Source organism: Nothobranchius furzeri, chromosome 5 (genome assembly GCF_043380555.1).
Source record: "Nothobranchius furzeri strain GRZ-AD chromosome 5, NfurGRZ-RIMD1, whole genome shotgun sequence".
NCBI lineage: Eukaryota > Metazoa > Chordata > Actinopteri > Cyprinodontiformes > Nothobranchiidae > Nothobranchius > Nothobranchius furzeri.
The window spans coordinates 75563289-75578827 of record NC_091745.1 but is presented as its reverse complement, the minus strand read 5'-3'; the positions used below and the strand labels follow the sequence as shown (position 1 = coordinate 75578827).

General features: G+C 52.2%; 1 protein-coding gene across 1 annotated transcript in view; it reads right to left on the bottom strand.

Annotated features, from left to right (window-relative positions):
* Positions 1–237: 237 nt before the first annotated feature.
* megf8 (multiple EGF-like-domains 8) overlaps positions 238–15539 on the bottom strand; it is a 33619-nt gene continuing 18317 nt past the window's right edge. The window contains exons 28-44 of the mRNA XM_070551129.1: positions 15267–15377; positions 14639–14757; positions 14290–14527; positions 14025–14196; positions 13748–13911; positions 13499–13634; positions 13182–13413; positions 12941–13067; positions 12650–12860; positions 12314–12528; positions 12029–12224; positions 8394–8562; positions 8122–8314; positions 7857–8027; positions 3765–3895; positions 2090–2222; positions 238–1945 (exon numbers count right to left, since the gene is read on the bottom strand). Of these exons, the coding sequence (XP_070407230.1) occupies positions 434–1945; positions 2090–2222; positions 3765–3895; positions 7857–8027; positions 8122–8314; positions 8394–8562; positions 12029–12224; positions 12314–12528; positions 12650–12860; positions 12941–13067; positions 13182–13413; positions 13499–13634; positions 13748–13911; positions 14025–14196; positions 14290–14527; positions 14639–14757; positions 15267–15377 (4230 nt within the window). The 3' untranslated portion in view covers positions 238–433. The remainder of the gene's footprint in view (positions 1946–2089; positions 2223–3764; positions 3896–7856; positions 8028–8121; positions 8315–8393; positions 8563–12028; positions 12225–12313; positions 12529–12649; positions 12861–12940; positions 13068–13181; positions 13414–13498; positions 13635–13747; positions 13912–14024; positions 14197–14289; positions 14528–14638; positions 14758–15266; positions 15378–15539) is intronic.

The window sequence follows — 15539 nt, the reverse complement described above, 5'->3', positions numbered from 1 at the left end:
AAGCATTCTTGATTGTATGTCACTTGTTTTGGACGTAAAGCACATGTTGGTTTCAAAGCGCACAATTCTCGATTTTTGTCACACAAATCTGTTTTGTCAGTGAGAAAGCTTCAGCTTTAGTGATCAGACACCACCTGACTGAATGTTGCTGATGCGCGTAGCGGCTGTAGTTCATCTAGAGACGGCTGACTCAGTCATGTGAAGCACTGAAATAGAGATTAGCAATACATCGTACAATAAAAGACACTTATTCCATTATACAGTGTATGTACACGCCTGTTGAAAAGAAGCTCAACGTTACTGACTTTAATACAGTAACTTTCATTTGGGCTTTGCTTGTTTTTGTAGCTGTCTCTTTAAAAAGAAACTAATTTCTTATATTCCTAACACTTTACATCCGTCTGAACTCTGCCTTGTTGTGTTAGTTGAGTTCCTACATAGCCATAGTGGTCAAGTGCTGATGGCCAAGCAGCCCCTTGCGCCCTGCACCTGCCCCTGGATGCCCCCCTCCAGTACCGTGACCGCAGTACTCCTGCAGATTCTGCCGTAGAGTAACCAGAGCTGAGCCCAAACAGGCGCGGTTAGGAGCCAGGACGCCCCCAGGCAGCTGGAACAGGACGGTGGCCACTCCGGCCATGCCGTCCTCCGTGGGCTCCAGGGTGATGGGTCCCACCTTGAAGGAGGAGTAGGAAAAGCCCATGAGCTGTGAGAGGAAAGGGTCGGAGCGGCAGAAGTGCTGGTAGCTGGTGTATGTGGACGGATGGTGATGATGTGAAGCCTGGGTCCCGGCTGTGGTGCTGGCGTAGTGATGGGTGTTGAGGTAATGCAGTGGTAGGTGCTGTCCGCTGTTGCCTCCTCCACTCAGGGTGAGGTGGTGGTGGTGGTGGTGGTGATGGTGGGCTGTGGGTCCGGAACCTGGGTCGTGTTTATAAGAGACAGGTCCTGCTCGGCCCCTCTGGCCCACCACCACTCCGGCTAATTTCCCCGTGCGGGCGTGAGCGAGAGATACGGTGCTGCCCCCCACCCCCCCACCAGCTGAAGGCAGGTAGATGAGCTGAGGCTCGTCCGGTTCAAGGTAAATGGAAAGTTTAGCGAATGGTCTGGACGCCATTTTGGTCATCTCTTGAATGTGACGCCGCTGCTCCCGACGAAAGTCCAGAAACTGCTTCACTTTCCACAGGAGAACGCAGACGGACAAGAAAAGGAAAAAGCAGGAGAAGAAAACAGAGAAAAAGACAAAGAGGTCAATGTGGGCTTGGTCTTGTCTCAGAAACAGCAGGCCTTGGGACTCCCCCTGCCTTCCACCCGTCCCCATGCCTCTGAGAGCGATGTAAAAGCGGCTAGACTTCAGGGAGTGCACCTCATGGGGGAAGGTGATGACCACGCGATCCCGAACTCCACGGACGATCAGGACCGTTTGTGGTTTCCACACGGTGATATAGGAGATGAGTCCTTCAGCACGCTCCTCTACGATTTCTCTCTCTGCTCCTGGAGGTTTGGCCTGCAGCTGCAGTGGGTTCTGGGACAGCGCCGGACCCCCCAGATTGGACGAGGCGTTGGCAAACACTTTAATAGGCGACGGAGGAGAATCCTTCTCCGTCCCCGTAGCTGTCCCACGACTCACAGATTCATCTTCTATCTTGATGGTGTGAATCCCCGTGTGGAGGTCCACGTCTACAATGAAGGTGTCATGAGAGTTGGACACGTAAACCTCCACCTCACCAAAGGTAACGTCAATGGTGACCCGGATGTCCACGTTCGTAAACTTTGGCTGAGCGGCGAAGAACACAGTGCGACCTTTGGGCAGATTGCGAATGCTGGGGTCGTGGAAGCAGTTTGTTTGGGACGTGGGGTCAAAGCAGCACTCCGTGTCCACGTTGAACTGCCGATAGCACTGGCGCCCGTTCACCGGATTGCCGTTGAAGGAATCTTTACACTTGGCACACTAAATGGAAACGCAGAGCATGAGTCACTCATTTTACAGCACACATTGCTTCGTAGTTTCTAACCGGCACGTTGCATAAATCACAATATTCTTGAAGAAACAGAAATCAACACAGCAAAGTAAAAATCTCTGGTCTGGTCGTACCTGCTGCTTGTAGCAGTCCTTCCGATCGCTCTGAGAGCTGCTGAGGCAGGACGAGGTCTCCGTGTTGTTTTGGCAGGGACAGTTGGTCCCGTCGTGTTCATTACATGTGTCTGCATGGCCGTTGCACTGACACCTACAACGAGGAGAGATTCGGTTACAAACTGAAACACAGAAAACTATACATCCAGAAAAGGGCAACGGTTAGTCATTACATCTACTACAACAAAAATAAAAAATCTTGCCTTTTAATTAAAATTTAAGGTGGACTGACATGAGCAAGGACCGGGCAGAGCACTCACAGGAACCAGGCAGTAGGGTTGTCACGGTAACCGGTGTAGCGGTAAACCCCAGTAAAAAAGTAGACAATAATAATAACCGTCTTGTTTTTTAAAACATATATTATCTTGGTGGATTACCGTGGCTGCGGTGTAGGCGCAGTGACCCTTACCAGCCACCGTATCATCTGCTGAAGTTGCTGGCGGCACATGCGCACTTTGTTGTTTACAACCAAAACTTTCTTGAAGCTAAAGCTGAAATAATGGTCAAAGGAGGAGACGGTAGCGCTCAGGACATTTATTATCCCTCAAAGAAGACAAAGTGGGAAGTACGGGCATCTTTTGGATATTTGAAGAATGCCGAGGGACAGTTGATAGAAGACGGCTATCCTGTTTGCAGCACGTGCAGAAAAAGTGTCTGTGAAAGGCAGCAACGCTTCAAATCTCATGACACATCTGCGTGACCATCACCCACAACTCTACAGTCAACGCAAGGCAAGCTAACGTTAGCGTTTTAGCTAAAATGCGTGATCCGAGGATTTGGGTTGAGGGAGAATGCAACGAGTCGCTATATAAAGCAGCCGCAGCGCCGCTACCTGCATATAAACCGTGTCGCGGACACCGCCATGTTGAAATGACGCTATGCATTACGGGGCTCCCAGGGGCAGATAAGAGTTGGTCTCTCTCCGAGAATAATTATGAATTCAACAATGATTACTGCCTGATGACATTTCCCCACATCTGCAAAGCTCACTGGAAGGACACAAACCGAGGACAATATTTTCCTGATATAGGGTTTATTACTCAAGTAAGGGTAAAAAAGTATCTGATTAGAAGGCTACTTGAGTACTGAGTATCATCTGAGCTAATATTTTTAAAATGATGACATCAAACAGACAAAAAATAAGAAGTTATGGGCAAATATTGGTATTTTAAAGACTAAAGGGGAAAAATGTAAACAAATAAACAACATAATTACAAAATAACACATTTTAGGCTAAATTTAGACACAAACTGAGGACAATATTTTCCTGATATACAGGGTTTATTTAGTTGTCTGAAAATGTAACACGTTTAAAAAAAATACCGCGATAACACCGAAAACCGTGATAATTTTGGTCACAATAACCGTGAGGTTAAATTTTCACACCGTGACAACCCTACCAGGCACCAACTGAAAGTGTTGATGACTAAATGGCAACAAAAGACTGAGTAGCCGACTCTCAAAAAAGTCATTAGTTGCAGCGATATTTCTGATGGTCTAGATTGTCTTTTTGCAATGTGTGCATTCGCTTGTGATTCTGATGACAAACAACCTAAAATAAAAATGTATCTGTAACAGAGACTTCACACTCTTAGTTATTATGGATATCCAGTTTTCTGCAGCAAGCGTCACTCACTTTTCACATTTCTTCTGCAGGATGAAATAGCCAATGAGGCAGCTCTCACACTTGTCCCCAACACTGTTGTTCTGGCAGTTCACACACACGGCGTTTTCTTCTGTAGGACCCTCAGACACCCAGTTCTGAATCTGACGACGAGAAATAATTCAGAAAGTGTTAAAACAGCCAACAAGTCCACTGATGTGTTTTTAAAGACCAAGTTCACCCTGGTATAAATGAATGCCTTGTGAGTCGAACTCTGAGAGGAAAAAACTCTGTTTCAGGAAGTAGAAGTGAACCAGCGGAGACAGGATTCAGACACCTCGCCTCTGATTGGCTAATAGAAACTCAGACTCAACCACCGACTTGCAACGCTGATGTTTTATCTCCACACAAGCTCCTCCTTGAACCGTCACCTTATCGTGGTGGAGGAGTTTGAGTGCCCTAATGATCCTAGGAGCTATGTTGTCTGGGGCACTTAGTGCCCCTGGTAGGGTCTCCCATGACAAATTGGTCTTAGGTGAAGGGTGAGACAAAGAACGGTTCGAAGGATCTTTCATGGCGGTTAAAACGAAGAGTCGGAGTACCCGGCCCGGAGGGTTACCGGGGTCCCACCCTGGAGCCAGGCCTGGGGTTGGGGCCCGTGAGCGAGCGCCTGGTGGCCGGGCTTTCGCCCATGGGGCCCGGCCGGGCCCAGCCCGAACCGGATACAAGGGCTCGTCCAACTGTGGACCCACCACCCGCAGGAGGAACAGGAAGGGTCCGGTGCAATGCGAATCGGGTGGCAGACCAAGGCGGGAGCCTTGGCGGTCCAATCCCCGGACAAGAAAACTAGTTTTTGGGACATGGAACGTCACCTCGCTGGCGGGGAAGGAGCCGGAGCTTGTGGCAGAGGTTGAGCGGTACCGGCTAGATATAGTCGGACTCACCTCGACACATTGCATTGGCTCTGGAACCCGAGACCTGGAGAGGGGTTGGACACTCTACTTTGCTGGAGTTGCTCCGGGTGAGAGGCGGAGGGCTGGGGTTGGCTTTTTGTTAGCCCCGAGACTCTCTGCCTGTGTGTTGGGGTTTACCCCGGGGGACAAGAGGGTAGCTTCCTTGCGCCTTCGGGTCGGGGAACGGGTCCTGACTGTTGTTTGTGCTTATGGGCCAAATATCAGTTCAGAGTACCCACCCTTTTTGGAGTCCCTGGGACGAGTGCTAGATAGTGCTCCATCAGGGGACTCCATTGTCCTTCTGGGGGACTTCAATGCTCACGTGGGCAATGACAGCTTGACCTGGAGGGGTGTGATTGGGAGGAACGGCCCACCTAATCTGAACTCGAGAGGTGTTTTGTTATTGGACTTCTGTGCAAGCCGCAGTTTGGCCATAACGAACACCATGTTCGAACATAAGGATGCCCACCGGTACACTTGGTACCAGGGCAGCCTAGGTCACAGGTCGATGATAGACTTTGTAGTCGTATCATCTGACCTGCGGCCGTATGTTTTGGACACCCGAGTGAAGAGAGGGGCGGAGCTGTCAACTGATCACCACCTGGTGGTGAGTGGGATCAGATGGCAAGGGAACATGCCGCGTAGACCTGGCAGACCCAAACGCATAGTGAGGGTCTGCTGGGAACGCCTGGCAGAAGAACCTGTCAAGACGGTCTTCAACTCCCACCTCCGGCAGAGCTTTGACCACGTCCCGAGAGCAGTGGGGGACATTGAGTCCGAGTGGGCCTTGTTCCACTCTGCGATTGTCGAGGCGGCTGTTGCTAGCTGTGGTCGTAAGATGGCCGGTGCCAGTGGTGGTGGCAACCCCCGTACCCGCTGGTGGACACCAGAGGTTCGGGGAGCCGTCAAGCTGAAGAAGGAGGCCTACAGGGCGTGGCTGGTCAGTGGGTCTCCGGAGGCAGCAGACAGGTACCGGATAGCCAAGCGGGGTGCAGCAGTGGCAGTTGCCGAGGCAAAATCTCGGGCGTGGGAGGAGTTTGGTGAGGCCATGGAGAAAGACTATCGATCGGCTCCAAAGAGGTTCTGGCAAACTGTCCGGCGCCTCAGGAGAGGAAGGCAGCAACTCGCTCACACTGTTTACAGTGGGGATGGGGAGCTGCTGACGTCAACTGAGGCTATAGTCGGACGGTGGAAGGAATACTTTGAGGAGCTCCTCAATCCCACCAATGCGCATTCCGAGGAGGAACCAGAGCTGGGAGGCCTGGGGATGGACTGTCCGATCTCGGGGGCAGAAGTTGCTGAGGTAGTCAAACAACTACACAGCGGCGGAGCCCCGGGGGCGGATGAGGTTCGTCCTGGGTATCTCAAGGCTATGGATGTTGTAGGGCTGTCACGGTTGACACGTCTCTACAACATTGCGTGGTCATCGGGGGCAGTTCCTAGGGAGTGGCAGACCGGGGTGGTGGTCCCCATCTTTAAGAAGGGTGACCTGAGGGTGTGTTCCAACTATAGGGGGATCACACTCCTCAGCCTCCCTGGAAAGGTCTACGCCAAGGTACTGGAGAGGAGGGTCCGATCGATAGTTGAATCTCAGATAGAGGAGGAGCAATGTGGTTTTCGTCCTGGCCGTGGAACTGTGGACCAGCTCTATACCCTTGCAAGGGTGATGGAGGGGGCATGGGAGTTTGCCCAACCAATCCACATGTGCTTTGTGGATTTGGAGAAGGCTTATGACCGTGTCCCCAGGGGCACCCTGTGGGGGACGCTCCAGGAGTATGGGGTGGGTGGCTTTCTGTTAAGGGCCATTCAGTCCCTTTACCAGAGGAGCGTGAGTTTGGTCCGCATAGCCGGTAGTAAGTCGGACCTGTTCCCAGTGAGGGTTGGACTCCGCCAGGGCTGCCCTTTGTCACCGGTTCTGTTCATCACTTTTATGGACAGAATTTCTAGACGCAGCCGTGGTGTGGAGTGTGTCGAGTTTGGTGGCAGGAGAATCTCGTCTCTGCTTTTTGCGGATGATGTGGTCCTCCTAGCTTCATCCAGCTCTGACCTTCAGCTCTTGCTGGGTAGGTTCGCGGCCGAATGTGAAGCGGCTGGGATGAGGATCAGCACCTCCAAATCTGAGACCATGGTTCTCGACCGGAAAAGGGTGGCTTGCCACCTCCGGGTCGGGGGAGAGGTCCTACCTCAAGTGGAGGAGTTTAAGTATCTCGGGGTCTTGTTCACGAGTGAGGGTAGGAGGGATCGGGAGATCGACAGGCGGATTGGTTCGGCGTCTGCAGTGATGCGGACGCTGAGCCGATCTGTCGTGGGGAAGCGGGAGCTGAGCCAGAAAGCCAGGCTCTCGATTTACCGGTCGATCTACGTCCCAATCCTCACCTATGGTCATGAACTTTGGGTAATGACCGAAAGAACGAGATCGCGGATACAAGCGGCCGAAATGAGTTTCCTCCGTAGGGTGGCCGGGCTCAGCCTTAGAGATAGGGTGAGGAGCTCGGACATTCGGGAGGGACTCGGAGTAGAACCGCTGCTCCTCCGGATCGAAAGGAGCCAGTTGAGGTGGTTTGGGCATCTGGTCAGGATGCCTCCTGGACGCCTCCCCGGGGAGGTGTTTCGGGCATGTCCTGCCGGCAGAAGGCCCCCGGGTCGACCCAGGACACGTTGGAGAGGTTACATCTCCAATCTGGTCCGGGAACGCCTTGGGGTCCTGCCGGAGGAGCTGGTGGACAAGGCCGGGGAGAGGACGGCCTGGAGCTCCCTAGTTGGGATGCTGCCCCCGCGACCCGGACCCGGATAAGCGGAGGAAGACGACGACGACAAAAAACACAAGCCTGGAGGAGTTCTGCTGTGTGGTGGAGTTGCTAATGCTAACGTTAGCTTCTACTAGCATAAACATTCTAAACTATCAACAGCCCTTCCTGTCGTGAACCAAGATGGGCGAGTCCACGAACATTAATTTTTAGTATGACGTAGATCTGACTGGTTTTTCTAATCTGAGCCTTTCCCCGTCTATTTTTTATCACTCGCTAATGCAGGAAAGAGGTAGAGGACTGTTTTCTTGTTCAGCCTGCATGTTAAACTCTGATCACGTTTCAACAACAGCAAGTAAAAACTGTCTCTCAGTGAACTTGGTCTTTAAATAATGATCAAAAGAAGAAGGATGGAAGATACTGACGCTGTTGGGGTCAAGAGGGAACAGCCGGGGGTTGTCGAGGGCCTTACTAAGTTCATCCCTGGATAAACACACAACACTGTTTCCTGTACAGAACTCGCGACACGGACGGCAGGTGCCACCACCTTTTGCAGAGCCTACATACAGAGGCTTGCATTTTTCGCAGTGCTTCCCCTAGAATGAAGGCAAAAAGAAAAATCTATATTCAACACTGAACGTGGAAAGAAATTCAAAGTGCAGATGGATATATTTTTTTGAAAACACTCACGATGGTGTTATTTTGGCACTCGAGACAAACATCTCGCTTGTTTACACCAGCGCAGTTGCTGTGCTTGTTGCAGCTGCACTGGGAAGAGCAATTATCCCCAACAAAACCAAAGTGGCACTGGCAAACTCCTGGAGACACACAGGTCCCGTTCACACAGCCTTGTGCACACACGGGCTCACACTGACCAGAAACACTGAGCAGAAGGAAAACAGAAGGTTGAGATAAATGCAACATATGCATCCAGCTCGTTCAGTGAGGGTATACTTTACCACCTGCTGAGTATGTAACCCTGTTTGCAGGTGCAGTGGTATCCCTCGGGTTGGTCGTGGCAGTCCTGAGTGCTGTTGCAGTTGTGGTGGCCGTTGGCACACTCATCCTCCTCTGGGCAATGAAGAAAAGACCAGCTGCTGTTTCTCAAAGGACACGCCCCCTCACTCACACCTGGAATAAAACACAGACTCAGCAACATTAAAAAGGTCTCAGACAAACACAATAATGACTTGGTAATGCTCCCTGGGCTGCCACCTTACCGTGGCAGAGGGGTTTGAGTGTCTCAATGATCCTAGGAGCTAAGTTGTCTGAGGCTTTCTGCCTCTGGTAGGGTCATCCATGGCAAACGGGTCCTAGGTGAGGGATCAGAGAAAGAGCAGCCCGAAGACCTCTTATGATGAGTTATATAAATGGAAACCGTGTTCCCTCGCCCGGACGTGGGTCACCAGGGCCTCCCTCTGGAGCCAGGCCTGGAGGTGGGGCACGTTGGCGAGCGCCTGGTGGACGAGCTTTCACTCATGGAGCCCGGCCAGGCACAGCCCAAAGGGGAAATGTGGGTCCCCCTTCTGTGGGCTCACTACTCATGGGAGGGGCCAAAGGGGTCGGGTGCAGTGTGTGACGGGTGGTAGTCGAGGGCGGGGACCTTGGCGGTCTGATCCTCGGCTACAGAAGCTGGCTCTTGGCACATGGAATGTCACCTCTCTGGTGGGGAAGGAGCCTGAGTTGGTGTGTGAGGTTGAGAGGTTCCGACTAGATATAGTCGGACTCACCTCAACGCATGGCTCTGGCTCTGGAACCAGTTTCCTTGAGAGGGGTTGGACTTTCTACCACTCTGGAGTTGCTCCCATTGAGAGGCACCGAGCAGGGGTTGGCATACTAGTTGCCCCCCATCTTGGTGCCTGTACGTTGGGGTTTACCCCAGTGGATGAGGGGGTAGCCTCCCTCCGCCTATGTGTGGGGGGACGGGTTCTGACTGTGATCTGTGCTTATGCACCAAACTACAGTTCAGACTACCCACCCTTTCTGGAGACCTTGGAGGGGGTGCTGGAGAGCGTTCCTTCCGGTGACTCCCTCGTTCTGCTGGGGGACTTTAACGCTCACGTGGGCAACCACAGTGAGACCTGGAGAGGTGTGGTTGGGAGGAACGGCCCTCCTGATCTGAATTCGAGTGTTTTGTTATTGGACTTTCTGTGCCAGTCATGGATTGTCCATAATGAACACCATGTTCAGACATAAAGGTGTCCATATGTGCTCTTGGCACCAGGATACCTTAGGCCGCAGCTCGATGATCGACTTTGTTGTTGTTTCATCTGACCTGCGGCCGCATGTCTTGGACACTCGGGTGAAGAGAGGGGTGGAGCTGTCAACTGACCACTACTTGGTGGTGAGTTGGCTCAGATGGTGGGGGAGGATGCCGGTCAGACCAGGCAGAGCCAAACGTATCGCGAGGATCTGCTGGGAGAGTCTGGCAGGGTCTACTGTCAGAAGGAGCTTCAATTCCCACCTCCAACAGAACTTCCAAAATGTTCCGGGGGAGGCGGGGGACACTGAGTCTGAATGGACCCTGTTCCGTGCCTCCATTGTTGAGGCGGCCGACCGGAGCTGTGGTCACAGGATCGTCAGTGCCTGACGTGGTGGCAAACCCCCGAACCCACTGGTGAACACCGGCGGTTAGGGATGCTGCCAAGCTGAAGAAAGAGTCCTATCAGGTTTTTTGGCCTGTGGGACTCCAGAGGCAGCTGACGGGTACTGGCAGTCCAAGTGGAATGCGGCTTGGGTGGTCGCCAAGGCAAAAACCCGGGCATGGGAGGAGTTCGGTGAGACCATGGAGCAAGACTTCCGTATGGCTTCGAGGAGATTCTGGTCCACCGTCCGGCGGCTCATGGGGAGAAAGCAGTGCGCTACCAACACTATCTATAGTGGGGACGGTGTGCTGCTGACCTCTACTCAGGACGTTGTGGATCGGTGGGCAGAATACGTCGAAGACCTCCTCAATCCCACCGACACGTCTTCCAGTGAGGAAGCAGAGTCTGGGAACTTTGGGTTGGCCTCTCAAATCTCTGGTGCTGAGGTCACTGAGGTGGTTAAAAAGCTCCTCTGTGGCAAGGCTCCAGGGGTGGATGAGATCCACCCGGAGTTCCTTAAGGCTCTGGATATTGTGCGGCTGTGTTGGCTGACGCGGCTCTGCAATATCGCGTGGACATTGGGGGCAGTCCCACTGGCCTGGCAGACCGGGGTGGTGGTCCCCTTATTTAAAAAGGAGGACCGCAGGGTGTGTTCCAACTACAGGGGGATCACACTCCTGAGCCTTCCTGGTAAGGTCTATTCAGGGTTTCTGGAGAGGAGGGTCCGTCGGATTGTTGAACCTCAGATTCAGGAGGAGCAATGTGGTTTTCGTCCTGGCCGTGGAACACTGGACCATCTCTATACCCTTAGGGGGATCCTGGAGGGTGCGTGGGAATTTGCCCAACCAGTCTACATGTGTTTTGTGGATTTGGAGAAGGTGTTCGACCGTGTCCTTTGGGGGGCCCTGTGGGGGTACTCCGGGAGTATGGGGTACCAGGCCCTCTGACACGGGCTGTTAGGTCCCTGTATGACCGGTGTCAGAGCTTGGTCCGCATTGCCGGCAGTAAGTCGGACTCGTTCCCAGTGAGAGTTGGACTCCGCCAAGGCTGCCCTTTGTCACGATTCTGTTCATAACCTTTATGGACAGGATTTCTAGGTGCAGCCAAGGTGTGGAGGGCATCTGTTTTGGTGGTCTGAGGATCAGGTCTCGGCTTTTTGTAGATGATGTGGTCCTGTTGGCCTCATCAGAACGTGATCTTCAGCTTTCGCTGGAGTGGTTCGCAGCCGAGTGTGAAGCAGCTGGGATGAGAATCAGCTCCTCTCAATCTGACACCATGGACTTGATTCGGAAAAGGGTAGAATGCCTTCTCCGGGTCAGGGATGAGGTCCTGCCCCAAGTGGAGGAGTTTAAGTATCTCGGGGTCTTGTTCTCGAGTGAGGGAAAACTTGAGCGTGAGATCGATAGGCGGATTGGTGCTGCGTCTGCAGTGATGCGGGCGTTGTACCGGTCTGTCGTGGTGAAGAGAGAGCTGAGTCAGAAGGCGAAGCTCTCGATTTACCGGTCGATCTACGTTCCTACCCTCACCTATGGTCCTGAGCTTTGGGTAGTGACCGAAAAAACGAGATCTCGGATACAAGCGGACGAAATGAGTTTTCTCTGAAGAGTGGCTGGGCTCTCCCTTAGAGATAGGGTGAGAAGCTCGGTCATTCGGGAGGGGTTTGGAGTAGACCGGCTGATCCTCCACATCGAGAGGAGCCAGTTGAGGTGGCTCGGGCGTCTGGTCAGGATGCCTCCTGGACGCCTCCCTGGTGAGGTTTTCCGGGCACGTCCAACCGGGAGGAGACCTAAAGGGAGACCCAGGACATGGTGGAGGGACTGTGTCTCTCACCTGGCCAGGGAATGCTTTGGGATTCCCCCGGAGGAGCTGGCCCAGGTGGCTGGGGAGAGGGAAGTCTGGGCCTCTCGCCTTAGACTACTACCCCCCGCGACCCGACTCTGGATAAGCGGATGAAAATGGATGGATGGATGGATGGATGGACTTGGTAACGCTTTGTGAAACTACCACCTCACCATCAAGTCCTCCTTGTAAGCACTGCCCTGCGCCGTTGCCCCCCCGAGTAGCACACCACCCACACTGAGGCCTGGCGATGCACTGGGAGCACTGGGTGAGCTGGGAGCACTTAGGAGAGCAGGAGTCACCCCCGGAGAGCAGTCGACCACACTGACCGGCTTCACAACGAAGGGGCACAAAGGACGGGCTCATGCACTACAGAAAAAAAGGACAGACATGTTGGATGTGAGCGTTATTTTTATTTAATCAAAGACGAAACAATTCAGAAAACGAGCCACCCCTACCTGCTGCAGAGCCATACTCCACACACAGTGCTGCCAGCCCCCATCAGAGCCCCTAGAGCCCAGACAGAGGCTGCAGTTGTGGAGAGTGTGGCAGGGGGGAGGGCACGGCAAAGGGGGAGACGACTCCACCTGCATGGGTGAGACATTGAGCAGAGCGTAGCTGAAGCACGTCCAGTCGTAGGTGGGGTTCACACTCAGGATGCGCCTCGTCTCTCCTAAAGAAAAAACATCACAGAGTCTCTTTTTGTGGAACACGAACCAAAAACAAAAAAATCTGAAATTGTATTCAACCCTAAATGTTAGACGCATGTGTACACAAGTTCACACCCTACGCACCTGTGCGCTTGAACTGACGAGTCCACATGCACTTTCCAGACGCCGTGCACTTGGGGCAGTCCGAAGCATCACAGCTGGTCTCAGTGCAGTTGCTGGAAAGGAAAATCTCCCTCTGGTTGATCCGACAGTCGTGTTCTGACGTACAGCTGACGGAGCTACTGATGCAAGCCCCTTCTGGGCAGTTGGTGCACCACTTACACTGCAGGGCCGGCTGAGGATTTTCATAAAATACACGTCTGGGTTGACAGCAGATGTTTACGATTGTGATAGAGTAAGGCTGATGTGTGCTACCTGTGATGAACTGGAAAATGTTTTAGGATGTCGAGCAAGGCATTCGCTGCAGGTCTTTAGTCTGCGGCACTGATCTGGCTGACGGGGAGTTGGTGAGCAAGGGGACGGCCCGGAGAAGCAGCCCATCCTGGAGGGAAATCAGCATCTCCAGTCAGATTTTTTCATTTACAAGCTGCAAAATGACTTAACGCTTCAAATGACTAAGCTGGTTTTCTAGAGCTGCTATCGACAGATGCGGTACCTTTCAGCGAGATCAGACGAAGCACAGGTGCCTCGGCACCAGACGCAGCTCCCAGTGGTGCCGTTGCAGGCGTCTGGCGTGGGCAGCAGGGCGCAGGGGTCAGAGGGCACCGACAGTGTGAGGAGTCTGCCCAGCGTGACCCCATTGAAGCCGCCTGCCAGGAAAAGGCGACCACCCCAGCTTGCCATGGCGAGGGACACAGACCGATTTACCGGATCTCCTACAGCCGAAACTAAACAGCAGAGAAGAAAAGCAGTCAGGCGGGAGTTCGATTCCCGCTTAGAAACAAACCTGCAGCTGAACATTAAATCAGCCACCTGGTTGTATCCAGGTGTTACAGTTGATCTGGTACAGAGACACAGAGTTACTGTAGTCTTCTTCTTCTGTCCTCCCCCCAACAATAACCATGGTGTCTTTGATCAGAGCAGCAGCATGGAAGAAACGGGAAAGGGGCTGGAGAGCGAAGACACGAAACAGCAAAAAACAGATCAGTTAGTTTGATCGACTAGACACAAGTGTGAGAGATAAATAAAGACAAATAAAGTCTGGTGAATAAAGCTTCCTACCTTGTTGCCCTGTGAGGGTACCAGGAGCGACCAGGTAAGATTAGGATAATACAGACTGTAGAGCTCTCCCGACGGCTCCACTGCCTCCACGTGAAAGCGGTAGCCTCCAAACACGTAGATGGCGTCAGTCTGCTCATGGTACACCGCCGAGTGGCCGTATAAACCTGATGCAAGGACACAAATAATAAAATACACGGTTTTAAACAGGAACCTTTTTCTGGTGTATAAAAAGGCACCAGTGAAAAAGTTACTGGTCAAGTATAAAACAACTAAAGACCTGTAGGTGGTGTTCCTGTGTGGGGTGCAACTGTCCAGTTCCCAGTATGAGGACTGAACTCCAGTAGGTGGTGGTTGAATCCATTTTCTGGGGAGTAACCTCCAATCAGAAGCACTGAAGCGTCTCTGCGTACGGTTAAGGTGTGACCTGCTACGGGGGGTAGCACTGAGCTCTGGCAGAGACGGAAAAATAAAATCTAACTTTAATGAGGTGCCACTTAAAATTTCATTTAGTTTTCAAGGATGCTTTTTTTGATTATGCCAACCTTCTGTTCTCTCCAGACCAAGCTGCTGAGATTGAGACTCCAGGTATCCATGGCAACACCATTTCGAGTGACACCGCCCACCACTAACATGAAGCTGTGTCCACTTTCGTGGCTTCCGGAGCCGGGCTCATAACTGGTCAGAAGCGCAGAGGCGTGGCGGTAGCGAGCACTGGGAGTCGATCCTTCATCCAGAGAACCCGTTAACATTTGGGTCCAGCGATGCTCCATCACAGAATATCTAAACCAGAAAGGAAACGATTAAAGAGAGAGGCTAAAAACCCACAACATGGAAACAACTCTTACAGCCTCGAGTCTAAATCATTACCGGCCCCAGGTCACACAGTCCTACCTGTAAACATTTCCCAGAATGCCCCCTGACAAGGAAAGTCCTCCGTACATCCAGAGGTTCCCCTCTGGTCCAGACACCAGAGTGTGACCCATCCTATGGAGGAACCGGTGGGCCTGGTTCTGTCAAATAGAATGATATATAACGCTGATGTGTGACTTTTCAATAAGTCGATTATTAACTCATTCACTGCCAATGACCACTAAAGTCGTCATTTGCATTTTTTTTTACTGTGTGGGTGTCGGACGAGCCCCCACGCCGAGAGAACAAACATCCCAGCTCTAAAGCCGATCTTCATCCGCGTACGTCACACGTCACGTGATCAGGAAGCAGAAAATCCATGTGTTAGATTGTTTTGGGCCGCTGCTGTAAAAAAAGTGAGGCGCGAACCGGAAAAGCGTCTGCCGATCACAATTCAACAACGGATTATGATAGAACGGATAACGCGCGGATTCTTCCTGATGTAAGAGGTGAGTCTACTCTTTGTTTTGGCGTCAACATCATCCTAGCGCGCAGCATTCTGTCACTCTTTAAAAAAACTGTAAAAACGGCAAGAAACGCTGGCAGCGAAGGGCTTTAGCGATCAGGAAACGGCCGGAAGTGAATGAGTTAAATGTTCGTTGTCTCCTACCATTGTCAGCTGTGTGTCCAAAAGCGTCTCCCAAATCAAACTGTTGGAGTCTCGAGGAACTGAGCAGTCTGGGCCGGTCCAGCTTTCCAAGCACACACACACTCCCAGAGACTGACAAGAAAAAGAACGTATCAGTTAGAGGTGCTGAAAAAAATCGATTCAAGTCTGAATCTGGATTCTTATTTATAAAGATTCAGAATCGATTCACAAAGGTTCAGAATCGATTCCAAGAACTCAAATATTTGGCACGTTACAGGTTTGAGACGCACTTTT